The sequence below is a fragment of the Thunnus albacares genome, chromosome 3, assembly GCF_914725855.1.
Source record: "Thunnus albacares chromosome 3, fThuAlb1.1, whole genome shotgun sequence".
Taxonomy (NCBI): Eukaryota; Metazoa; Chordata; class Actinopteri; order Scombriformes; family Scombridae; genus Thunnus; species Thunnus albacares.
Window position 1 is genome coordinate 15138092 of NC_058108.1, and position 27341 is coordinate 15165432.

At 38.5% G+C, this 27341-nt stretch overlaps 1 protein-coding gene across 6 annotated transcripts; it reads left to right on the forward strand.

Moving 5' to 3' along the window:
• Nucleotides 1–45: 45 nt before the first annotated feature.
• wdr17 (WD repeat domain 17) lies at nt 46–26832 on the forward strand. 6 transcript variants are annotated; one of them, XR_006402832.1, is made up of 33 exons: nt 46–1782; nt 5952–6080; nt 6648–6831; nt 6937–7167; nt 7387–7497; nt 7755–7895; nt 8247–8369; nt 8788–8975; nt 9120–9288; nt 9586–9677; nt 10036–10118; nt 10260–10346; nt 10757–10921; nt 11223–11338; nt 12556–12642; nt 13357–13506; nt 13594–13724; nt 15204–15329; nt 15469–15624; nt 16086–16150; nt 16824–16956; nt 17035–17133; nt 17201–17289; nt 18240–18339; nt 18468–18607; nt 19082–19193; nt 19326–19467; nt 19979–20081; nt 20206–20307; nt 24257–24355; nt 25371–25438; nt 25679–25793; nt 25922–26009. XR_006402832.1 is itself a non-coding variant. In XM_044346631.1 (33 exons), the coding sequence occupies exons 2-33, from the start codon at nt 5958–5960 to the stop codon at nt 26239–26241; spliced, it is 3933 nt and encodes a 1310-aa protein (XP_044202566.1). In that variant the 5' UTR covers nt 46–1782; nt 5952–5957; the 3' UTR covers nt 26242–26832. The 6 variants fall into 6 exon arrangements, 4 of the variants coding, with proteins under 4 accessions (XP_044202566.1, XP_044202568.1, XP_044202569.1 ...); XM_044346631.1 differs by lacking the exon at nt 25679–25793 and adding an exon at nt 26122–26832 and having other exon boundaries at nt 25922–26019; XM_044346633.1 differs by lacking the exons at nt 17035–17133; nt 25679–25793 and adding an exon at nt 26122–26832 and having other exon boundaries at nt 25922–26019.
• The last annotated feature ends 509 nt before the right edge of the window (nt 26833–27341 follow it).

The following is a 27341-nucleotide window of genomic DNA, read 5'->3' on the forward strand; positions in this document are numbered from 1 at the left end:
TGGTATTGCTGTAATGAATTTGGCACTCGAAGGGTAAAGTACTGAATCTGTAGGTTGAGGGTACTTCAAGCATGCAGGAAAAGCATTCTCCAAGGTTACACAAACTAATCATACAGCTTCAGTGTAAATGAAAAGTTAGACATGTTGTACAACCCTATAATGTAACGACTATATTTAACAGGGGTCTTTCTGACATAGGGAATGACAAAATGTGTCAAAGCTGGTTTTATGCCATGTGCACATGACTTGTATGCAAGTGACTGAACTACAAACATACAGGGTCGGTATGGGTGTAATGTCGTGTGATCTGTAGACTGGGTTGTCAAACAGGCCTATCAGCAGCCCTAGGTGCTTAAAGGGTAGAAGGCCACAAAGCCAGAGCCTCTGAAATGACTAACATTTGTAATTAAAGGACTCAGTGAAACATCCCTCTGAAAAACAGCTTCATTCATGATGATGAACACATCACATGACCATTAGGAATTTCAGCACTTGTGGGCAAGGGCACATCATCTGCTCATACCTGCAGTTTATAGTAGGGGGGAAACCTAATTTCTATTCAAGCAACTGATTAAGGTTGCATTGTAATGAGAAAACTGTGTAGTGGGCCTACTTTTCATGATACCTCTTTTATGGTCAGCTGTTCACTTGGTGGAATGTCTTGGTATAGTTAAAGGTAATTATAATAATAGGCTGGCTGAAGTTATGTCTTGGTTTATCAAGTTAGGATCAGTTTTAGATGTTTTCCCCTGAAGGGAAAGTGATAGCCTATATATTGATACGAAGGTATGCAGTAGTCTATGGTTACTGCCCTCAGTCACGGGGGCTTGATAAAGTGTCATGTTCTATTAATGTTAATGTTAAAGGATAAATAAGTAATAATTTAAGTATGTAGAATGTAGCACAGACAATACTGACAATGGGCTCCACGCTTTCATCCGTTTGCCTACTTAAATCTGTCTACTCACTAAGATTTGCCTATTATTAGAAAATTGCTACAGTTGTTGACTACCAGAACTGCTGTCACATACCTTTATGTCTGCCTGACGCAGCTGGATGTCAGCTGAATTTCAGTGGTGATTATGGCTGATCCTTATGGCAGTCATGTGGATTAGACAGTGTATGTGTGGATTTTGTATTTTGCAGATGAATTTTAGTAGTAACTTGTAAAATATTATTCATTGTTCAGTGAAAAAAAAGAACTCTTATCAAGTCATTTTAGTATAGAATGGAGTCCTTAAAGTTTTATTTCATTATAAAAAGTGAACAAATCTGCCAGTAAAGTGATAATATCCCAAACAATTAAAGGGGTCATTTATCATAAAGTACATTTTGCTGATAATAGTTTTGTACTTTTACTCAATATTTGGAATACTCCAAAATACTCCATTACTTGTAATGGGACATTTGTTGGGTTGTTGTATTACTACTTTCACTTAAGTTACGGATCATTTTTCCACCCCTGTGCGGAACTGACCCTAAATCGGCTAATTACATTTGAACTGTCATTCTGTAGAAGTGTCTGTAGTCTGTAGAAGTGATCCAGACACAAGTTTTGATCCAGTGAAATGAAGCCTGGCTGGATCACACTAATATAATCATACATCATGCTGGAGTCATGAGAAGAGCGTAAATACAGAGATCATTGACACCCCACACAGCCAATAGCTGATCAAAGTGATTATTCTCACGGACCAATCACTGCCGCCGGAGGACGGTGAGCGGAGGACAGATCAGCACCTGGGAGCTGTCCGTGGTGCACGAGCCAGCCGACACCTGACGGTAAGAGGAAAATACACTTATACACACCAGCAGCCCATTAGCGCTGAAACAAACAAACAAACACACACACACACACACACACATACACACTGCACACATAAACAGATATAAATCCTGCAGAATGTGCGTCTGCTGTTCTGTGGTGTCAGACGGACCACATCTGCGACACTCAAGTGTCTCAGTAACAAACAGTTTCACACGGATTAGTTTGTGCTGCTGAGACCTGTTGATGGCATCTACATATTTTTGAAATATAAATAGAAACAGACAGAAATGAAACGTCACACCGAGTCTGGTTGGCTAATGAAGTGATGGCAGCAATTTGGGTTGAAAAGAGCTCGTTAGCAGCTTGCAAACAGGGTTAGCCTATTGATTTAACGGAGGTGGAGGCGAGCGTTCATCTTTTACATTATTATCGTATCTAAAACGACGTTGTTGTGATTCACTTAGTTTCCTTGTGACAAGTGAACGCCTCTTCGGTTAATCAGCACCGAGTGAGCACGATTTTGGTGTTTTGCAGGTGCAAAATACGCCTGGCGTCTGGGTTAAAACCGCGTATGTGCTGATATATTAATCAATGAAACGCTATTGAAACAGCGGTCATGTGTAATGTAGACGTGTAACACAACTTTCACCTTTCACTCAATTTTTTCTCGGTATTAGAAAGCGAGAGAGTCTTTTCATTTCACCTGAAAATGATGAAAACTGCTCACTGGAGAATAAATCACCTCGAGGAGAAGTGTCAGAGTAATGATGACCACAGCACTGCCTCATCCGTATGTGTACAGGTTTAAGTGTGTGTGTGTGTGTGTGTGTGTGTGTGTGTGTGTGTGTGTGTGTGTGTGTGTGTGTGTGTGTGTGAGAGAGAGAGAGAGAGAGAGAGAGAGAGAGAGAGAGAGACAACCTTCTACCCTTTAGGGCTGAGAAGTCTTGATTGGCCCCCTGGGAACATATTTAGCTGTAATAGACTTATTTTACCATGGCAGACATCTTGACATGCCAAAACAGAAAACACACACCACCTGATAACATGAATGAAGGCTGCATTCTATTTAGGTGAGCCAGTACCACTCTGGAGAGGCTTCATGTAAGAGCCATCATTAATGTTAATAATTCCATCTGTGGCTTCCCGCTATGATAAGTCACAATGTCTATTTTTTTCTTTTGTGCTCATGAGTTTATTGAGGTGAAAATAGCAAGTCTATAACCAAAAGACTTGTTTTTTAAATTTAACATCAATAACAGAAATTACATACTTGGTCAAATAAATATAATACAATAAAATATTACAAATTGCAAAATAATATTATAAGTTACATTCATAAAATATTTCAAAATGTGTATTTGTGGAGAATAAGAAGAAAATAATGGACTCCACCAGAGAAAGTGGCCTTTTTCCTGACACCAATCAGACACACACCTACATATATCCAAGCTGCTGGCTGTCTCAGTGGGTCTATGTGTCACACAGTACCTAACAGGCTGCTTTATTTACACATAATGTAGCAATACTGAATTAAGAAAGGACACTTTAACTGATAAAGAGGCTGATGCTGTGCTAACAGCTGAAACTGAATGAATGGTGTACCTACAGTATAATGTATGGATATTATCTTTTCTTTCTCTTTTCTTTAAAGAGACGGCATATTCTGTGATGCAATTGATGCACTTTTGACCTGGTAGCGAGATTCTGATGCTAAGCAGGCATAATGTGTACTATGTTCACAATCTTAGGTTGAGCATGATGACATTGGCCAATTAGCCAAAAAGTACAGGCTGATGGGAATATCTTTAGTTTGCAGGTATTTGGTCAAAAAGTATTTTTTATTACAAATTGAAACTCTGACCTGATGATGACAATAGATGAAACACCAAACACCAAAGTGATCGCAATTCATCCTCTGGGGGACATGAATGTTCACAGCAATCCATCAACAAACCAACATTGCCATCCCCAGAACCATGCTGCTACTTTGGCTGTAGATACATACTTAACTATTTCAGGACGATAAAGTAGAGCAACAAAATTATTGACAAAAGTTTGAGAAGTAACAAATATCTGATTACATGAACATGTTAAGTTCATGGGTTACTACAAAAAAGTTACATCTGTCCACAGCCCCTGTCTATAGAAAAACCCATGTCATCTGCAAAAAGTGAGTATTTATTACCTTTAATTAGGCTCCACTAACACTAGTTCAGCCTCTTCTCCTCTCTTCTGTGTGTGTCGCTGTGAGAGCAAGGCTCCCAAAACAACAAGAGTACTACTGAATTTTAATGAATCTGGCTTTCATGTTGAGAGACCAGAACCTCTCAGGACCCTGTTTCCCAGTAACAATCGATCTTAGAGGTGAGGAGTGTTTTCTACCTGTGACTCCATGAACTTTCACATCTCCAAAAACAGCAGTCAGAGTGATTTCACACACAGGTTTAAGGCTACTGTCTGTGGTGCTGAAAAGGTTGAAAAGAATCTTGTATAATTAAACTGTCTGTATATTAAAAACAAAAAGCATAGTAGAAATCTGATATGCCTACAATCATCATACAAGTTATTACAAAGATATAGTTTAATGTATACACTCAATTTAGAGTAATTAAATCAGTCTGGTTGTGGCTTGATGCAGATGTTGCCTTTCAGCCTCAAATTAATACCAACAATCACATTAATACTCTTGTGAAAGATGTCTCAAATGACCCAAAAAAAATGAAATCCAAACACTAGAAAAAACAGAAAATAGAAGATCAAGACAGTGGCATTTTGACCAGAGGAAATTAACAAAACATAAGAGAAAGTAGAGGTAAAAACCACATCTTGTTTCAAAGACTTGCCAACAAATATTGGTAAAATGTAATTATGGGATGCCCAAAAAGGTCCACTTGTTGCCTATATTTTTCTCCATCATAGTGCTGTGCAGTCATTACTGTGACAATTGCACATCATTGCTCTTTAAATGATTACACCATTATGCAATCAAAAAGAGAATGGACGGTGAGAAATGAGAATATGTAAATTAGCCAATTTGCACCTTACAGGATGACGTTACAGGGTAACTGGCTATGGGGCACATCCACAGCTTTTTGAAGATTACCTTTGATAGGAAATCCCTGCTCCCGTGTTTCCCTTCTTCCACCTCTTTATCTCCTCTGAGATTTGGCTGAAACGACCCATTATGCCTCAAAACCACGTTTTATTATAAAAGTCTAAAAGATTAAATATAAGACATGGAGCTCACATTTGTTCGTGCAGCTCTATGGACTCAACATGCTTCTGTGAGTAGATAGTAGGTACTCATGAATCTGTTATCATTTCTTAGAGCATCTCTAGTGAAGATACTTTCTAGAAACATCCTGCAAATGCGTAGGACTGGTTTAACTATCCACTTATCCTGAAATCCTCTCAAGAAAAATGTCAAGATCAATTCTGATTCTTATGGTAGGAAAGAAAATCTCCTCCAGGGGGGTTGGATAATTTTAGTTTGAGAACGTGTAAGTGGAGTTTAATCATTCAGACATATTGTAAGCTGAGTCACGTGAGTCAAGTTTCTCATAGTAACAGTACTCAGTCAGTAGATAAACAGCAGTCTTAGCCAATCACAGCACAGATTAATTCAATCCTCTCTACATGTCTCTTTCTCTTTAATCATCTTATCCTCTTCAACCTGTGGATCCACGTAGTATGTTAGTGTGTTGTCAGTGTTACTGTGGCAGTAGTAGAACTGCACACTGTAATGCAACCAGTACCACAACGCTGTGGTAAATATTAGTTAGAGATGAGTTGATGTAATTGTGTTGTTTAAGTTGAGTGTGACTGGTGTGCTGGATTGTAATGTGTTGGAACTTGGGACACAAAATAACAAACACCTAACAATACAAAGCAATATAAATGAGCTGACAATGGGTTTAGGACACAGTGTGAGATACATTTTAGCCATGATGGAGGAATCAGGAGAATACTAGTTATTAGTAAGTTATTCTAAAAATATCAGTTTTCTTATTACTGCCATTCATTTATTCATTCACAATTGAGCTAATTCTAACTCGCTTGTCTACAAAATCATGGCCACTTATCAGACACTGAACAAGATACTGAATCTGTGCAAATGATTCCTCTTTGTCAAACTACTTGAATACAAACTTAATGAGCATGCTTTGCTATTGTGTGTCTCCAGGTGAGGATGGCCAAGGTGAAGCAGGTGGGTTTGCTGGCAGCAGGCTGTCAGCCCTGGAATAAAGATGTGTGTGCTGCTAGTGGGGACCGCTTCGCCTACTGTGCTACTCTAGCTATATACATCTACCAGGTAAACTGTATGTGTGTCTGTGTGTGTGTGTGTGTGTGTGTGTGTGTGTGTGTGTGTGTGTGTGTGTGTGTGTGTGTGTGTGTGTGTGTGTGTGTGTGTGTGTGTGTGTGTGTGTGTGTGATTTCATGAGGGTGTGAATGTGAAAGCAAATGTGCTAGAGGTTACCTGCTGGAGCATCTCTTACATACTGTGCTGCCGTTATTTTACTGCTACCTTAGCTTTCATCACAGGCAAGAGATGAATGGTTGACTTGATACACATGAGATCAATAGTCAATACAGCAGTACACAGTACATGTTGTCTAGATACTGCAAACCTCATACAATATAATTTTTCATAGTCCTCCACCCAAATCTCATTCAAACACAATGCATTTTTGGTTTTGTCTTTTGGTTTGATATGTCAGTTTAGTCCAGTTTTTCTGGATGAACTGTCTGCAATCGCATATTCATGAGGTTTCATAAATTGTATGTGTTATCAATCACAGGAAAAAATCAGAACCTCTTGTATTTTTCTTTTCATTTGATTCTTTCTTTCAATATTATTCTCTCCATCTCCTTTTTGCAGTTGGACCAGCAGTACAATGAATTTAAGTTGAGGTCCATTATGTCAGAACATAAGAAGACCATAACAGCCATCAGCTGGTGTCCTGACAATCCAGATCTGTTTGCGTCAGCCTCTGCTGATAACCTGCTCATCGTATGGAACGTAGCGGAACAAAAGGCTGTAGCAAGATTGGACAATACTAAAGGTAAATGGATGGTCAACACCAGCTTTTATTGGCACAGTTAGAGGTTAGGCTATTGCATTGTCCTCCCATCCGTAAAGTACTACAGCGTCTCCCTTTCTTTCCCAGGTGTTCCTGCGTCAGTCAGTTGGTGCTGGAACTCAGCTGACGGAGTGGCGTTTGTCTCCCAGCGAGGTCCGCTGTATATCTGGGTCTATGGAGGTCCTGACCCCGGGGTCACAGTGCATAAAGAAGCCCACTCTTTCCTGTCTGATATCTGTCTCTTCAGATGGCACCCCACTAAGAAGGGCAAACTGGTTTTTGGACACACAGATGGAAGTTTGTCTATTTTTCAGCCAGGTATAGCTGTTTTCCTCAACTCATTAAAAATCAAATTAAAACACAATTGCACATGCCACTGTGTCCTTTTGGCAACTTTTCTTTGACTAATATTCATTACTCAAAGCTGAACTATTACATATACATGCCCAATCCTGAGCCTTCCTTCAGGTTGCATAAGAAGAGTCATGCCTGTAAACACAAATATTATTATTAACCTCTTTAACTTTTCTTGTTTAGGGTGTAAGAGCCAAAAGCATGTGTTACGTCCAGAGTCTTTAGAGGGGACAGATGAAGAGGACCCAGTCAGTGCTCTGGAGTGGGACCTTTTGTCAACTGACTATTTACTAGGTTGGACAAAATGAGTATATTATAACTTATGTTGTCAATAGCACCAAGGGGCATACAATAGAAGAATAAAGGACCATTTAAATTTATGATACAATTACTGCCCAGTTTTGCTTTTTATTTACAAGTTAGTACCAAGAAATAACATAGTTGTACTAAATATGACTGTAAGCCATGCAGTCATTGGTTATTACATAAATATCTGTGACTATGAAAACCACCACAGATGCTTAATGATGAATGTATTCTCTCTCTCACAGTGTCTAACCTCCATAATGGTATCAGGCTGGTGGACAGTGAGGCCTTGGTTTGTATCACGTCCTTCTGCTTCCCCTCGGCCGCTGCATCAGTTCAGTGTCTTGCCTGGGTCCCCTCTGCACCAGGCATGTTCATCACTGGAGGTAAAAAAACATATTTTTTATGTGGGATATGTGTGTGATCTGGGTTCACTTCTGCCTCAATATTTTTACCGCTGTAAGTTGGACTTTCATCTCAGCCTCCAACATACCAGCTAGGTGATGTGTGGGACATGTTGTTGCACCGAGCCATCTGTCTATGTATTTATACATTTGTATTTGCATATCCATGAGTACATTTATTTTCTTAAAACTACAGTAATACTTAATATTTTAGGACTTTAAGATAGTAGACTGAGTTAATATTAATACCATCCATGCATTAAGTTTACTGACCAGTTTAAAGACCTTTGGCTGCAAAGACATTTGTCTCATTTGTCTCTGTCTCTCTGTCAGACTCTCAGGTTGGAGTGTTGAGGATATGGAATGTGTCTCGCTCTACTCCTCTGGACAGCTTTAAATTGAAGAAGACCGGATTTCATGCTTTACACGTCCTCAACTCCCCTCTTGCCAAGAAAGGTCAAATTTAGAATCAGACCTTTTAGACTTGCAGTATAAACTTCAGAAATGCACAAACCACAACTGTTGAAAGCTGCAGGGGCTTAAAAATCTTGTGCCAAAGTACATTCTTACAAGTGCAAGTTTTACACTAAATCTATATCTTCAGATTGGTGCTCCTGAAAGACAGCTTTGTTTGTGTCAGGCACCAAAACACAATAGAGGAGATACAAAATCTGCTAATGTTAGTTATTATACTGCATTTACACTGTCTGGGTTTAAAGCAGCCATTCAAACACTGAGCAGAAGCTCTCCTCCTCTTGTAAGGCTCTGTCCCTGGCATGAGTTTGAGACTGACTATGAAGAAATATCAAGGCTTAAATTCTTTTAAGATTTCTAGAATAAGAGAACCAGATATTGTACTTGTCTCTCTCCACAGCTCAGAGTTCCTGTTGTCCCAGTAAAAGTCAGCATACCAGTTCCACCAGTGAGGCGGTACCTCCCCCTACCCTGTCACAGAACCGGTCCTTCTCTCTTCCTCCTGGTCATGCTGTCTGCTGCTTCATGGATGGAGGGGTGGGACTCTATGACATGGGAGCTAAGAAGTGGGACTTCCTACGAGACCTGGTATTCTGAATGAAATAAGTAATGCAAGAACATGCCTCACACTGTGTTCTTGGCTTATAATTTTATAAGAAAGCTAATATCTTAAACTGAAGGACTAGTTAATTTGTTGAATTCTCTTTCTCTCCGTTTTTATATCATTTCCAGGGTCATGTAGAGACCATCTTCGACTGTAAGTTTAAACCCGATGATCCAAACTTGTTGGCCACAGCTAGTTTTGATGGAACCATCAAAATCTGGGACACAAACACACTAACAGCTGTTTACACCTCCCCTGGCAATGAAGGAGTGGTCTACTCCCTGTCCTGGGCTCCAGGTAGATTAATTCCACATACACACACACACAGACATACAAATATATGATAAAATCTTTGTTTGAAACTTGATCACTAGAACCAGAAATAACTGAAGAATGACTTCAGGATCACTTGTAGAATCACTTGTAATCTTCTCTACTGTCGGTGATGCAAAACATACATAAACATCCCAGTCAGCATATTTGTCTACAGTAAATAAATGAGTCCCATCCCGGCAAGAATATTGTAACACCACATCATATCATCTTCTGCTCATGTCAAAGTTGTTGACCTTTCTGTCTGTGTGTGCTTTGAAGGAGACCTGAACTGCATCGCGGGGGCAACTTCTCGTAATGGAGCATTCATCTGGGACGTTAGGAAAGGAAAGATCATCACTCGCTTCAATGAGGTTACTTTGACTTTCAGTGCTGTAAAACTGTGTAACTGTGTAACTAAAGAACACATTTAGGACTTATGATTATTACACTAGTAATGATTAAAGGTCCTAAATGTGTTCTTTAGTGGTGTCACTAGTGTCACTTATGATATGCTACTGCATCACATTTTAGAGGACTAACAAATGACTCAAGACTGTAATTATTTTAGCTGCAACAGTTAATAACTTTGAATTTTCTTTTTTTTCCAGTTCAGTTTATTCTAATTAAAGTTTGAAGTAAATTTGCTCTTATATTGTTCTGTCGTTTTCAAACAGCCCTCTAAATATTTTATCATATGGTGATGACTTCTCTCTCTCTCTCTTCCCCCAGCATGGTAAAAATGGTATATTCTGTATATCATGGAGCCATAAGGATTCTAAGAGGATTGCTACCTGTAGTGGAGATGGATTCTGGTAAGTGGACATCTCTCTTGACACATCTCCATTGTGAGAATAGTTGTTCCTTGATGTAAAAACACTTGACGTTTTCAAAAAGAATTTATGACATTGATGTATCTCAAATTCCTTTATTTCTTTACATGTTTTTAACAACAGTATCATCCGGACCATTGATGGTAAAATCCTCCATAAGTACAAACATCCTGCGGCTGTGTTTGGCTGTGACTGGAGCCAAAACAACAAGTAAGAGCTCAACCCATCAGTCATCTTTCTCATTGGGGGTAGGCTGTTTACAATCACTAGTCACCTCATGCAGCAACTGGATACTTATGGTAGACCTATTAATTATTGCTTTACTTATTTCATGTATTTTCATATATAATTACCTCTGTGCCTGAAAGACAACACTTTAAAAAGACACAATTATAAGATATTCCTAGATAAACAAAGCAGGATTATGGTAAAAAAAAATGTGTACAGCTGTCCTTTGTATAATACTGTTCTGTTCTTTGTATAATTGTAACACAATTGTTCCATATTGTGATGTTCAAACACATTCATTATGTCAAAAATAAAGGTATTGTGTCATCTGGTAATTGCTAAGTGGCCACAGTTTTTCACATAATGTCCAACCTCTCTCTCTTTCTTTGTAGGGATATGATTGCTACAGGCTGTGAGGATAAAAATGTCCGTGTGTACTACCTGGCCACCAGCTCAGACCAACCTCTGAAGGTCTTCACTGGGCATTTAGCTAAAGTATTCCATGTCCGCTGGTCTCCGCTCAGAGAGGGAATACTGTGTTCCGGATCAGATGACGGGTGAGTACAGACACAGAGAGTGAGGTGTACTACAGACTGTTCAAAATGTTTTTTCCTGGATGTGATGGACATTTAATGGTTTGCTGTAGCAGCAAATGAAAAGGAACAGCAAAGAAGACAAGGATGCAAATAATTTCAGAATATAAATACTGCACTTGTATATGTATATATATATATATATATATATATATATATATATATATCTGTATTTCATGTGGTGAAGAAAATAAGGATTAGACCTTTAAGTAATCATGTTAAATCAATTAAAAGGAGGAATCTTTGTGTGTCTCTGTTTGGGCAGTACTGTTCGTATATGGGATTACACACAGGATGCGTGTATCAATGTGCTGAGTGGTCACACAGCTCCAGTCAGAGGCTTAATGTGGAACACAGAGGTCCCTTACCTCCTCATTTCAGGTAATGTCACTAAAAGTAATGTCACTTATAAAAACCTGTCAACTTACAGCAGAACTTTTTTTTTTCTCCTTGTGCTTTGTTTTCCAGTTATCTTCTGTTCTGATTGCTATGTGATCAGTGTTTACACTGTTTAGCTACTTGCATCTTGCTACACCAGACAGGCAAGAAGCAAGTAGATGTGTTGAAAAGTAACTTAGATGAAAGATTTTTACCACTAATGATATGGAAGACATGGCCCATATCTAAAATGAGGGGAAACAAGAAAAAAGTACACCATCAGAAATGGAGAAGGTCCAGACAGTAAAATATGGCTCTATAGCAACATCTAGTGAAAGCTTTTGGGAACTACATATATATCAGTGAGTGCATATACCTGCAATTGTCAGCGTTTTTGTGGAACTTTAATTTAAAAACTCCAGGTTTACCACCTGTTAGCCACAGCAGATATAGTGCTTTCGATAAGAAGCTACATTTTACAACAATGTTTAGCATATCTATTCAACATTACTACATCAGTCCACACCTATACTGAGTACAAGGTGAATGTAGTGACATGCTCAGGTACGTAGACTAGTTGTAAAAGCTAATGTAAGTGGGGCACAATAAAAAGGTTTAAACTACTGTATGTGTTGACCTCCTGTTTAAGCACAATGGGAGAGTGTCATGATGTTTGTGGACTGTTAGTCAATGTCACATCATAAATAACGATTAGCTTATATAGCTAATGTTAGCTACATCAGAATTTGTCTCTCCAACATGTATATCATCTCTGCATCAATACTGAAGCTTTTCTGAGTTTCAAGAAGAGTCCAACTTTTAAATGCTGCATCAAACCAGGCGTCCTGTCTAGAAAGCTTAAAATCTCTGCAGCCATTCAGGTGACAGAGGAGTGAGAACTTAAACTCTTGCAAGCCCTGTTGATATACTGCAGTCCACTTTTGCATAGAACCAGTACTATTAGTAATTTCACCTAATCTTAAATATTGGATTGTAGTGAACACACAAGACATCTGCTGTATAGCTGTGTCACAGTTCTCTATCACATCCAATATAGTAATGAAAGGTATTGTTAAGCTATTGCTAATGGTGTTGTACTTTAGGTTAATGGTGTTTTACTAACAGGTGTACAGTGTACAGTGCACAGTATTTTTACGTGATGGCACCATATTATCAGAGTGTGTTGTATTTAAATTGCAAAATACTGTATTTGTTTGTAGGTTCTTGGGATTATACGATCAGAGTTTGGGATACAAGGGACGGCACATGTCTAGATACAGTCTATGACCACGGAGCTGATGTCTATGGTAAGACAGAGTCATAGGAAGAATAACATACTAGAATATTAATACTGGAGGTACTTGACGGGTGTTAAGTCCCGCATGACGTCCTTGAGTGAAAATCCAATAGAAATATCAGTTACATGAAATTAAGATAAATGAAATTGAGTAAATATGACCTGCTGTGATGTGCTGGTATGATTCTAGAGCTGTATGTATGTGAACATACAGTTTTCAATGGTTTTAGAAAGGCATGGTACAGTGCTGTGTTACTTTTCACAAGACCAGACATATTGCATACTGTATGTAGCTTTTGGAAATGAGAAACCTAAAGGAGATTTACCTCAGGGACTGGGAACTGAGCAAGCCCACTGGAAGTTTTGAATCTAAAAAACTGAGACATCATGTCTTTGTGAGACCGCCATTTGTTCTCTACAACATGGTGTTTAGGTCAATGGTGTTTTACTAGCAGGTGTACAATGTACAGTGCACCGTATTTTAAAGTAATGGCACCATATTGTGTTGTATTTAAATTGCAAAATACTGTATTTGTATTTGCATTTTACTCAAAGTGTTTATATAAATAGACGATGGCTCCATTAGTTAAAAACTCTTTTCTTCTTCTCCTTGGCAGACATGCAGTAACACACAAGCCCCAGTGAAATTTTGATTTATTACATGCTTGTTGCCATTGAGTTTTAAACCTGAGCCACCAATGCATTTACCAAACTCTGTGTGAAGGTTTAACATGTCATCAGAGTCGTCCGTTCACCATGGCCAGCTGTAGCAGAGACAGTACAGTGAGGCTGTGGTCTCTCACACCACTCATCTCTCCACTGCTACTAAACATCCTTACCAACCAGCCCTGGGAGAAGATAATAGGAAACACTGGTAAGAAGAGACTCCTGGTCTTATTTTGTCTTACAGTGTTCTAATGTAAGACTTATTTAACCATGCTGGGCATGTGTGTCTCTGCAGATACAGCTATGGTTCCTGGCTCACCACCTCTGCTCTGTGGTAAAGTGTCCAGAGACATCAAGCAGGATCTGGATAAACTGAGCTTAGACATCAGGGCCAAGAAGCTACGCTGGTTCTCTGAATGCTTTTCGGTAACTACATTCTTAATACTTATTTAACAGTGGTGGTGTTATGTGATGATATGACACTGAATTCAGTTTCGTGATGCCTGCCTGTAGACAATCATGTGTCAAAGTTGTTGAATGTTCCTGCAGATTCTGATGTACTTCAGCAGTTTATCTCAGGATAGACAACACAGCTAGGACAGGATTTAGCCTCAGGTTCTACAAACATGCTGCATGTGTACACACTTAAACTTCTGGAGTCCTTTGTAATTTATCAAAAACCACCATATTCTGTACAAAGCTGATGTTTCCCACTGAGGGATATATAATTCAGAACTGGAAATGCTGATATAAAACAGAAATACAGTACCAGTGAAAAGTTTGGACATACTTTCTCATTCTAGTGAATGGGAAAGTGTGTCCAAACTTTTCACTGGTACTGTATATCTGAATTTCTGATTTGCACATCAATTTTTAAGGTTCTCTATGTTGCTGGAACATCATATATACCTTATTTGGTTGATGAATAGGTCAAAGGCTGCAGAACAGTCAGGAAATGGGGGAAGCATGATTAGCACCCCAAGTCTAGTCCATCAAGCTTCAATAGCTTTTACTCAGGTCTTTGACTCCCTCTTCTGGCCTTGAAGTGCCACTTAAGGCTTTAAAAAACATTGCAGATAAAACTGTTGTAATCTTCTTGTTACCGATTTTTCACATTAGGTAGTGAAAAGGTAAAAGGTAATAACAGAAGGATGAGAAGCTGTGTAGTATATAGCTGTTATTGTTTATAGATGCATTTGATTTTACCCTAAGCATTCAGAGGTTACCCGACATTATCTTGAGCCTTAACGAAAGTGCAGCTTTGTTTATTCTGTATGAAACTCATTTAAACTGTTTGACTTTGGAACGCAATTGGAAGGTGAGTCAACACTTTCCTCCACACCCTTTATTTTTCGTTGACTTAAAGGAAATGCAAATCAAACAAAGGATTAGAGAAGAAAAAGCCTTAATACAACTTCTCTCTACTGCATGTAAATAGAGGTCCAGCTCTGTATTTCTGTTGAGATTAAAAACAAGTGAGAGTATCACTCTAAGGTATTTCACTTAGACACAAGCAGATATTCAGAATGTTTTTCAGATCAAAAAATACAGTTTGCAAGTCAATGTCCAGCCACTTCACCTGGACCCGGCTTTTTGCTCTTAAAATCCTCAAATTTTCATTGTTTCCTGCATGTGGTGGACAACTGCATCCACAACAACAACAACAACAAATAAAGAATAAAACTATTATTTGAGTATTGATATGTGCATATCAAAGTCATACACACATTTAAATTGCCTTTAACAAGCTTTGGCAGCTTGTAGAATCAATCTAATAGGTCTGATCCAGTGTCTTAGATCTCATAAAAAACAACAGCAGACACAGATTTTAGTATACTGTCACTTACAAATGTAAATTTATGATGAATTGATGAGCATATTTGTGTGTACTTCATCCTCTTACAGCCTCCAGGAGGCAGCAGTAACCTGTGGGACTTGGTGTCAGTCATTAATGGTCAGGATGACTCACTGCTACCAGGCAGCTACAGTAAGGGAGTGATGCACATGAAACACCTGCTGAAGTTTAAAACAGTAAGAGTCACTTTTCACTCAAATTTTCAGTTTTCCATCATTCAAGTTCTTTTGGAGACAATAATTAAAATGTTTAAATCTGCAGGTATTTGGGTATTACTTCTCTTTTCCACTGTCTTCCATTCTCCTTCATTCATAGTCTGAGGCCCAGGAGCTCACTATAGTCAAGATGTCTAAATTTGGAGGAGGTATTGGAGCTCCCAGTAAAGAGGAGAGGCTGAAAGAAGCAGCAGATATCCATCTGAGACTGGGACAGATTCAGCGATACTGTGAATTAATGGTGGAGTTGGGACAGGTACAGTATGTGTGAGGGTGCATGTGTAGTTGTTTCCCTCTTAATTAAAAAAAAACTGACACTAGTGAGACTGTTATTTCGGCTCCAATTATATAATGTCAAATGCAAATTCATGTTTATTATACCTGAATCAAAGACCTTAAACCAAGCAAAGTTTCCCACCGGTTGTCAAACCACTGATGTTAATGATATCTGATTAACATTTTGGAACCAGGAGGTGAAAGAAATTGAGAAAAGATGGATTAGCATGTAGGACTTCTGAGAGAGGGGAGAGGTTATAGCGAGTGATGTCTGGGCATCAAACCAGCCAGTTTTATTATCTTGAGGTATATTTGGTGACAGCCACAGTTATGATGTTATTTCTATTATGAGAGGACAGACAGAAATGAAAACAAAGAAAATGGTTATATTGACAATGTATTAAAGTAATGAAGAGTGGGCATTATCTCTCCCTCTTGCAGTGGGAGAAAGCATTATCTGTGGCACCAGGAGTCTCCATGAAGTACTGGAAGAAACTCATGCAGAGGTAAGCCATGTTTCAGTTTCTCCATTTCAGCTTTTCGATTATAAATGTGATAAATACAACCAATGCACATGTTGTTCAGTTGAGTGCTAGGATGTGTTTTTTTGAGCCATTTCAGTGCTGAATGCCACTGCTTAATGCAGGTAAACTGGGGGTGGACAAAATAAGATCAACACCAGTATAGTGTAGTGCAAATATAGATCTGCATAGATAACACAGAAGAAGAGATTTTCAACAATTTTTGATTCCCGAGGAAATAATCTGATGTATCAGAGAGACAGTAACAGGAACACCAATAATATAAACAGGCAAAATACTTCATATAATTTAAAATAATAAACTACAGAGTGTAAAAAAATGTAAAAAAAAACATAATGTGTGCTCTGCAGACTTGACACCTCATACCTAAATGAATGGCTTTTTGTTTCCAGCAGTGTTTATTAATCAAACATTGTCCCCTGAACAGCTGTGTCAAACTTTACTTTGTTACATTTCTATAGTCAGAGTTTGTCCAGGATGATTCATCTTGTCATTCAACATGATGTCATGTTGCCCCTTTTTCATGTACAGATTCTGAAGCTTTTAAAGATGAAATGCTCAAATGATGAACTTTTATGTGTTGTATGTTGTTCATAGTTATACATTATCTCTTGGATTCATTATGCTTATTTTGCAGGAGAGCTGATCAGCTGATGGCTGAGGATAATGATGACGCTATCCCATACTGCATCGCCACAGGAGACATTAAAAAACTTGTAACATTCTTCACCGGCAGAGGACAACTGCTAGAAGCCTTGCTAATAGCACAGGTACAGAGAGGGAGCAGGAATACCAAATATAAGGACAATAATGAAATAATGAGATGATAGAACTGTAGTTTTCCTCAGGAATGGATGAATGGTAGCTTGTGGTGGGACACAGGAAACAGAGAGGTGCACGATATGAGGAAGTTGAGTAATAATTTAGATGGTGGTGATAATATTGATGTAAGTATACTTACAAATATGTCATGGGAGAAAGATAAATAGAAAAAATAATATTCTTTTTTTTTAGGGAGCGTGTGAAGGAAACATTCGTGCACCTCAAAGCTCTCCAGTCAACCACACCACTAATGATGTGGATAACAGACAACAGTACCAGAGGTAAAGCATACACACACACACACACACACACACACACATGCTAATGCTAACTTTCTGTTAATCATTTACCTTTGTTATGCAAGTTGAAATGAACTTGAAACTGACACTTAGGCAGCTTAAGTCTGACACAGATACCTTTGGACTGAAGCTGCTGTTAGGACACACATTGTGCTGATATTCAATGTCTTTCTTATAGTTCAGGATACCTGACAAAAGGAGATACAGCTCAAATGTAGATACTTGACACAGAAGGTAGAGTGAAAAGCAGTTCAGTGAACACTAAAGCAGGAGGCAGAATAAAGCAAACAACTCAGCAGATCAGCAGCCAACAGCAATCAAATGTGGAAAAGTCCAGAAAACTTCCTGGGACCGGGATAGGAGACTAATACCTGAGGTTCGAGAGAGGGAATAGGGTGATGAGCCAGACGACCTTATGACTTGCTTTAAATATGACCCTTTAAATGAAAAAATATGATATAATAATAATCATAATAATCATAATAATCATAATCATAATTGTTGAGGGCCACTTTTGTCACAGGAATTTAAAATACCTTTGAAAGCAGTGAGTTTGCAGAACTTTAAATAGCTACTGCAACCAAACTCAAATTACAGATAAAAACTTAAATGCTACCAATCTTTGTCCTCACAGTACAATATTTGTAACCTAGTTGTGTGTGATGATTAAATGTGCAATCTAGATGAATAAGGATGTAGTGCGGAGGAATGGATCAAACAATCACAGCGTCTAAAAACAGCATTGTACCTGGCATTGTAGTCAGCTATACCTTCTCACCCAGATAAAAGTTTCATTAGTGTTACTAAATAAGCTGGACATCCTTGCTATGAAAAATTAGGCTAATTTAACAACTCTTTGAGATTTCTCCCAGAATGTGAGCTGATGCTTTATGATCATAATTCCTGGTTTTATTTGCTCTTTTTCTGTCCAGTCTCCTCCATAAGGTATGTAGGGAACTAGCTGAGTGGTACTTCCAGGATGGCTGCGCTGTCCTGGCAGCGTGCTGCCACCTAGCTGTGGACAACATCAAGGTACACTCATGAGTTTGTGCATGTGACCACCAGCAACATATATTTTTCCATTTTCTTACATTTATTATTACTTATGATTATGTCAACAAAATGATGTGTAAAATGTATTTGTGTGTGCATGTTTCCAGTTAGCCATGTGTAGTCTGATCCGAGGTAATGAGCTGGAGTTGGCCGCATGTGTGGGTATCGTCTTAGGAGAAGCAGCTAATCAGAGCACTGCTTACTGCCTTGAACTCTTGGCCAGGAAGTACATGATCACACCTACATGGTGAGTATCCATCTACACATAGTCAGTGTATGCTTTGTTATCCTTGAGAGTAGTCCTTCCTGTTTAACTGTGAGCTTATATTTGCTTTTTCCTATTTATAAATAATTTGATCTTGATCTTTTCATGTTGCAATCCCAACCATTAATGTGCTCATATCCAGCTAGATGATATCTACCTTCATGTGAGAAGTTGAATTTAATGACAAGCCAGCTGTAATAACACTGTGTTTTTCACTGTAACCTTAGTCCTGTTCTGACTTCTACATATGTAGCCCAACTGTTAGCCTGTCGGGATAAACTCCAACCTTTCTTCAGCTTGGCCAAAACCCACCTCTGCCTCCATCAGTCTGACTGACTGTAGATGAGCAAGGAGCTTGCTCATAGGACCAGGGTTACAGTACACAACAACACATCCACAGTGGCTGTTTGTAAGGTGTAGTCTTTACTATCTTTTCTTTGCTGTGTTTACATTTAGGGAGCTGTCAGCTGATCTACTGCAAATGATTCCTGAGAATGACATTTTATTGGCTAAGCTGTGTGCATTTTACCCAGGAAGCACTGATGACATCAACCAATTACATGAAAGGGTGAGTAGGCAACCATTAAAGCTTTTGTTAAATGGATAAAACAGAATGGAGGCTCCATGTTTGATGATGATAATGATATCAGTAATAATGATTATTACAGTGACTATGATTATGTGTTGTTTGTCATTCAAGTGCGGTCTCCCTTCATTAGAGGAGTGTAAGGCCTTGGCAGAGGAAGCCATGTGTGAAGGAGATCTGTTCTCAGCTGTTAAATTTCACCTTCTGAGCTCTGAACCTGAGAACGCCCTTCAGATAGGAATAGATCACGTCAAAGGTATTGACACCTCAGTGTCAGCACCCACCTAACATAATGTCTCCACATTTTAAATATGAACTTCATTCAAGTGACCTGGAAACTGAAATAAATTGGGGATATTTAAATGCTTGGATTTGACATGGTGGCCTGAAAGTTGGAGAGAAAAACACTCTTATGACATTGACTGATACTGACTCCTTCTTTCCCCTTGTTAATTGTCACCTGCCTCTTCACTCAGATGAGGGCAGATTTAATATATATTTTAAAATACATTCTAAAACAATCCTTATGAAGACACTAGAAAAAATTAGGCCTGATAGTAATTGCAACCCAAACATTTCTCACAACTGCTGACTTCAAAGACATGCAATAATAAGAGTAACACCAGTAACTACCACTTAGTGCTTACTTGTGCATTACAACTGTAGTGTTAAACTGAAGAAAATAAACTAAATCTTTACATCACCTCTTCCGATCTTTATAAAACTGTGTTTAATCAGAAACTCTCTTTAATTTGCATCCTTACCAGAACAGCTGACTGGATCTGCTTGGACAGTGGATAGTGTTCAGCCAATCCTGGACCTGATGAGCTACATCAGAACCGACCGCCTCATCATGGCCAAACTGACTGAGTAAAACCATTATTACTTTAGTATTAGCAGTTATTTTTATTATTTTCCGTTATGATGTTACTTCATCAGACTTGATCATCATATAGATCTTTGTGTGTGTGTGTGTGTGTGTGTGTGTGTGTAGAGCCCGCAGTGAGCTGCTGATCCTGTGTGGTTATATTGGAGGTCTGCTGGCCATTAGAAGACAGTACTCCAGCATTGTACCTGCACTCTACGAATACACCAGGTAGACACACAACTGTTATTTGTTCTCATGAGCTAGGTCATCATCAGCTAGATCCCTTCCCAGTTGGTGGATATAAATCCTTTATTTGTACATTGTGCTTATCATTCAGCTTTGTTAAATAGATCATGAGTCTGCAAGAACATGTTGAGTGAAGCTCTATGATTTAATTTGGGTAAAGCTGTACAGCAATGTTTGTAATCATAATTTGATGCCTGACGTCAGGCTGCTGACACAGGATTTTTTTTGTTAAATAACTGCCATAATCTGGTTGAAATTGGATTAATAAAGAGTCTGTCCACCAGAAGAAATAAACAAGACTTTCAAAGATTTTTATGTCAACCTCTACTCATCAAGTTACAAACCAAGCCAAGAAAACATCAACACACTTCTTGTATTTCCAAGTAAATACACACAGACATGAACTCTGCTACAATCACTCTTGAATTAAACCAGACAAATACCCCACCTCCTCATCAAGTCATCGACCTCTTTCTCTCATCAACACAGACACAAAAATCATCAGCAAAGCCCTAGCAATACGGATTGAAAAAGTTATTACATCCATTATTCACCCAGACTAAACTGGCTTTATTAAAGGAAGACACTCATCTAGCAACCTACACAGACTATTCAACATAATTTACTACACATCACACACCAACTCACCATCAGCCATTGTCTCTATGGACGCAGAAAAAGCATTCGATAAAGTATATTTTTATTTTTCACATTGAAAAAGTTTGGTTTTGGTGAATCATTTATCCACTGGGTGAGGATTTTGTACACATCACCAATGGCCATGATATCCACCAATGGACTAACATCAGAACGCTTCACTATGCACAGGGGTACCAGGCAAGGATGCCCACTCTCCCCATCTTTATTTTTTTTTTACTTTATTCTTAGAACCACTTGCAGCAGCTATCCGTCAAAACATGAACATCACTGGAATCCAAACAAAAAATACACATCATAAGATAAGTCTTTATGCAGATGATATTTTACCTTACCTATGAAACCCCTTCACCACATTACCCCAAACCATCTTCCTCATAAACATTTTCTCTAAAATCTCTGATTCCACTATCAACTGGTCTAAATCCATCACTCAACCACTTAGCCATAATAGCGGGGGTGTGGCAGTCCAAACCCTACCTCTCTCTTTGCGCATCGGTAATATCACATATTTAGGAGTTAACATTTCCCCCAGGCTATCAGAGTTAGTCATCCTTAACTTCAACCCACTCCTGAAAACCATAGAGGACAACCTTCAACATTGGATGAATCTACCAATATCTCTCACAGGCAGAATTGCAACAATTAAAATGACTATACTACCTATGATAAATTACCTGTTCTCAATGATCCCCAGTTCAAATCACTAGACTCATTTATCTCAAAACTTTATTTAAAAACAAAAAACCCAGAATCAAACTAACTACTTTACAAAAACAAAAATCCCAAGGTGGTCTGGAAGCACCTAATTTCCTCCATTACTTCACTGCCCATCAACTACAATACATCCACAAATGGTCCAACCCAAATCAATCTGACAACTCTTGGATAGATATAGAGAAAACATTATGCGAAGACATCCATATTTCAGATCTACCGTTCATAAGCTGTTCCATTACTCGCCCCTCTTGTTTCAAAAACCCAACAATAGCTACAACTCTGACAGCCTGGTGGGAATTTCACCAAATAACTAACACCAAAATTGCACCTACCATACACGCACCCATATGGAACAAACCTGATTTCTTAATTAACAGGAAACCAATGAACTTTACATCATGGATTAGTAAAGGTATTACACATTTCAAACACATCTTTCATAATAACACTCTGGTCACATTCCCTCATTTGGTCCAGAAGTATGCCATTAGGGAGAATCACTTTCTAGAATTTCTTACAGATTAAGTCCTCCATTCAAACAAAAATCAACATCAAATCATCTAACTTGGAATTGCCTTCCTTACCATCAAACCTAATCAACATCACAACTAAAAAAAACAACAACTAATATCTGAAATCTACAAGATAATCTCTACGTCCAACTTAATATCTGTCCCTTCCAAAAAATGAGAACAAGATCTACAAATTAAGCCCATTGCTGACTTCTGCACTCAAATCTGCAAACACATTTTCTCTCTATTATCTAACACGAACATCCAGCTCATACAATATAAGATAATTCATCGAGTACACTACACTGGGGAAAAGATGTTGAAAATGGGTTTTATAGACACTAAAATTTGTCCTTACTCTACACAAAACACTAATGACACCTATATGCATGACACATGGGCCTGTACACCAATTAAACAATTCTGGCAGGATATCACTGACATCCTCTCTTCTTTTGGGCTGCCACATCCAACTATCCCCATCACTCTGTCTACTAGGAAACGTTTCCAACATCAACCCAAACAATACATGCAGTAGAAGACTCTCCGTAGCCTTAACCATTGCCAAGAAAACTATCCTCATGAACTGGAAATCAAGGAATAAAATCAATATTACAATTTGGAAAAATACTACTACTACTAATTGAATACATATCAATGGAAAAATTATCTCCTCCATCAAAAACAAAAACAATGATTTTGACATAATTTGGAATCCATTTATCAACAGTCTTAATTCTTAATCTCCACACAAATTATACTCATAACCACTTTTTGCCTGTCAACCATCCACAATAAATATTCACACTATCATTGCCCATACACATAACTGTTACTCCATTTACATTGTGATTCCTACAAATTCTTAATCTGATCTGCACCTGCACACACACAGGCATCACACCCCACCTCTTCTTTTATTTATTTATTTTTTTAATTTTCTCTTTTTCTTTTTTCCCTTGTATTCATCATTCTGTTTTGTCTTCATCTAAGGATTTGCTTATACTTTTACTTTAACGTACAGTGTCCTCTACCATTGTCTATCTGCAAAATATGACAACTATTAATATTATCTATACATACATTATGTACTGTCATGCCATGTTGATTATTATTATTATTATCTTTATGCAATTATAGAAACTGTTATTAGGTGAATTATTACACAGTCCAGCATTGATATAAAGTTAAGAATGATAGGATATATGAAATATATGAATATTATTATTACATTATTGAAACACACATGTTTATAGAATGACGACTATGATATTGATTACTGTGGATGTATATTTAATTGTCATGTGTGTATGCAGATATTTCCCCTCCCTTTTTCTTTTCTGGATCCAGTTTATTCGTAAACTTTTTTTTTCATATTATCATTAATTGTCCTCTACTCTCAGTTGTTTTTTATGTTTTTTTCTCCCACATACACCCCACAAACACACACACACACACACACACACACACACACACACACACACACACATGCATACATATACACCTACACATACACATACACACACTCGTTGAGTCCCCCCCGAAATGTTGTTCCTCCCAGCCCACAGCAGTGCAACAACAACAGAAAGGATAAAGAAAGTACATGTCTCAGTTGAATGTTAACAGCTCTTGCATGTCAACGAGTGACCAGTACTGATGGGGGAGTGAAATAATCCATTTTGCTGTCCAGAGAACATTAGGCAGCATGACTGTAGGAACTGCCAGTTTGTATGGGTTCACAGTTAGCCTCGCTTGCACTCCTCCGTGCCTGCCCAGCTTCTGCATCCTGTCGCACTGCTTTCGATGTTTCCGGTGCAGCTCCAGGCAAGGCCGTGGTCTCCTTTGGGCCCACTGAGCGTAGACACACTCATATTCCTTAGTTTGTCTTACCCCCCTGTTTCTTTTTGTCTTACCATCTGTTATCTCTCTTTGGTTGTTTATGTGTTCATGTACCTCACCTGTATTGTAACCATTGTTATTCACAAAATAATAATAATAATGAGTCTGTAATGCAACTGCCATGTTTCCTCTCTGTATCTTAGTCAGTTGTTGAAACGAAGGGAAGTGTGTGTTCCACTGAAGATCGAGCAGCTGTCTGTGGAGCTGGATGCCTGGCGGGTCTGCACACAAAGTAACAGCAAGTAGGTTATACACACACACACACACACACACACACACACACACACACAGTTAATGTTATTTCAAATTAATGTTATTAATACAATTAATACAATACATGAAGTATAATTTTGCAAAAAAACAAACAAACATACATTTACACCAATTAGACCAACTGTGAGAAGAGGTTTAAAGATGAAGATGGTAGCTGAGCTTTCTCCTCAACCATCTGCTGTAAATGATGCAGAATCGCTTTAGAGGCAGATGGTGAAGAGGGGAACACTGCCGAGGTTGTCATAGTCACGACTCTGCATTGTTATCATGCTCAGTCTCAGCTGCCCAGTAGAGCTAAGAGCTAAGGCCATGATGAGGCCAGTTACCAAGGCAACACAGAAGAGGAGAGAGTTAAGCTGACCTGAGATACATGAAGAGCCTCTGAATCTCCTCTGGAGATGGATGTGATGACAAAGATGGTCATGATATTGCCTAACTGACAGATCATACTTCTTTTTGTGAAGTCAACCAAGGAGGAGCTCGGAGTGCTGTGCAGCTTTTTTAGAATCAATGAGGCTGGAGATGGAGGCTTTCATTTGATCAAGCTATAGTGTCTTGGCAGTCTGCTAACAGACTTCATTGGGTTTGTGTAGGAAATAGACTTTGAATTGCAAGAATTAGCCTGTAGACTTTGCATATGTAATGTCAGGCATATAAGGGAAGAGTGGCATCAATATTGTGGACTGTTTGGACACCAATGCTGCAAAGAAGACCACTTCGAAATCAGTAATGAGGAAGAACATTGCTCTCTACATCTTTTCCCAAAGAACAGGGCATTCATGGAAGCAGTCGTCCTGTTGTCTGTCCAACAGTAACACATCAAATATAGATCTACAAATATATGCATACTCACTACCATATCTTTGAATTCACTGGCATAGTTTTACTGACAGCGACTGTTATCACTATAATACCTCTACATTGCGTATGTGCATATACACAGCATCACAAGTGTCCCTCTGTCTGTGTGTCTGTTTTCAACAGTCCTCCATCAGAGTGTCAAAAAGAAGAGTTCAGCTGCCTTGAGAGGAGAATCCAGCCAACAGACTCTGGTAAAAATAGCAGTTCTGAACAGTTTGTCAGGAGAGTTTATGGGAATCAAATACTGATCATAAAAGACATTTTTGCGTAGACTTGTGTAGACATCTGGATCAACAAACCCCAGTCATGGTCATAATAGCTCTGATTGTATCTAGAGTGTTGATGCTGAGAAGGGCAGTGAGCCTCATGTGTAGCTAATTTGACTAAGCATGCTGATTAGTGATTGGCTAGTGTGGATTGTAAACTAACAGGACAATACAGGGAAGGAGGGAAATAAATTAGGAGTTAGGAGCCAAGAAGTGAGGCATAGAGGGAGAAATGAAGGAAGGAGCAGAAGAAGCAGAAAGCAGAATGCAATATTCTCTGGTAAGGCTCCATAAATAATTATAATGGATTAACTATTAAGTTAGCTGAGTGTTTGCCAAATATTAGGTGAAATGTGAGAACATATTATGTGTCCTTAACCATTAAAGCATGTGTCCTCCCTCTCTCAGCTGTGTCAGTCTTGTGTGGTGCTGATTATGTGACTGGCTCCAATCTGCCGAGCCACTCAGATGTGCAACTGTCCTGTTTCACTGGACACAGAATTCAGGTGTGTGTTTCTATGTTTTATTAGTTAGTGTGTATCTACGCTGTTATGTCTTGACAAGGTGTGACCTTTCTCATGCATTTCTGTTTTTGTCTTTATGTGCAGGGTCCAGTGTTTTTGCTGGAGGATGGTAAATCAGCGATCTCCCTTAACGATGCTCTAATGTGGGCTAAAGTCAACCCCTTTTCCCCACTGGGAACAGGAGTTCGCATCAACCCCTTCTAACACAGACACACACAAACACGCACATGCACGAACACACACGTGTGCACACACACACATACACACACACACACACACACACAAACACACACACAAAAAGGACATTCCATCAGAAGGGTTTACAGGTTTGAGGGGGAAAAGTAACAAAAGTCAGATAGTAGTAGTGTAGTAATGGAAAAGAAAAATGAAAAATGGGCTGAAAATTACATTTTTGTGCTTCAGCTAACTGTTTTGTTTTTATAATTTACTGAGCCAACAAATGTAGTGACATCAGCAAACAAATACATTTGTGATGCTGTGAGGCTGATTAAGTTTCAAACAAGCTCATGGTTTTGGTAGATTTTGATATTGGTTAGCTTAGCTGTGATGTGATGAACACATAGCCAATAAAATCATCATGCATCATTTGTGAAAGGGGATTCCAATTGAATGAGAAACATACATGTGGGTCATGTGATAGACTTCCCTCTTTACTCCAGTGAATGTTTCCTCAAGGTACAAGCATGTACATACAGGGTATAAATCTGAATTACTTTCTTCTATTGTTGTAAAAAAATAAATAAATACGGGAATAAAGCAACCACTGCATATTGATCTGAGACTTGTCCTTATTTTTTGCACTCATATTGATACAAAAATAAGACATATATAGTAAAAACATAAATGACACCAGTAACAAAGAACCGTAGCAGTAAAAGACGATGGGCAGAATATGTAAGTGCATAAAACCAGACAGTGCTGAGCCTACAGATGGCCTGAGGAGAGAAAGTGTCTGTTACACGTGCTCTTGGTACAAATGCAGCAGCATCTTCTGCCTGAAGGCAACTGACAATAGATTATGAAAATAATGAAAAAGCATTAATTCATGCATGTAATGTAGAGGAATGAACAGAACTCATGCATATCTAAATGCAAGAACAATTCTTTAGCAAATGCAAGAACAGTTGAGCATCTCCATCATCATGAGTTATTAAGCATGTCTATGCCCTCTTCTGTTGTCTGCTGTGACATGGAAAGTAAGAATTGTAATCATCATTTACCAGTGATATATAATGTTATAGCATGTAATATATGATGGCATATTAGCATAAGTTTAAGTAAGC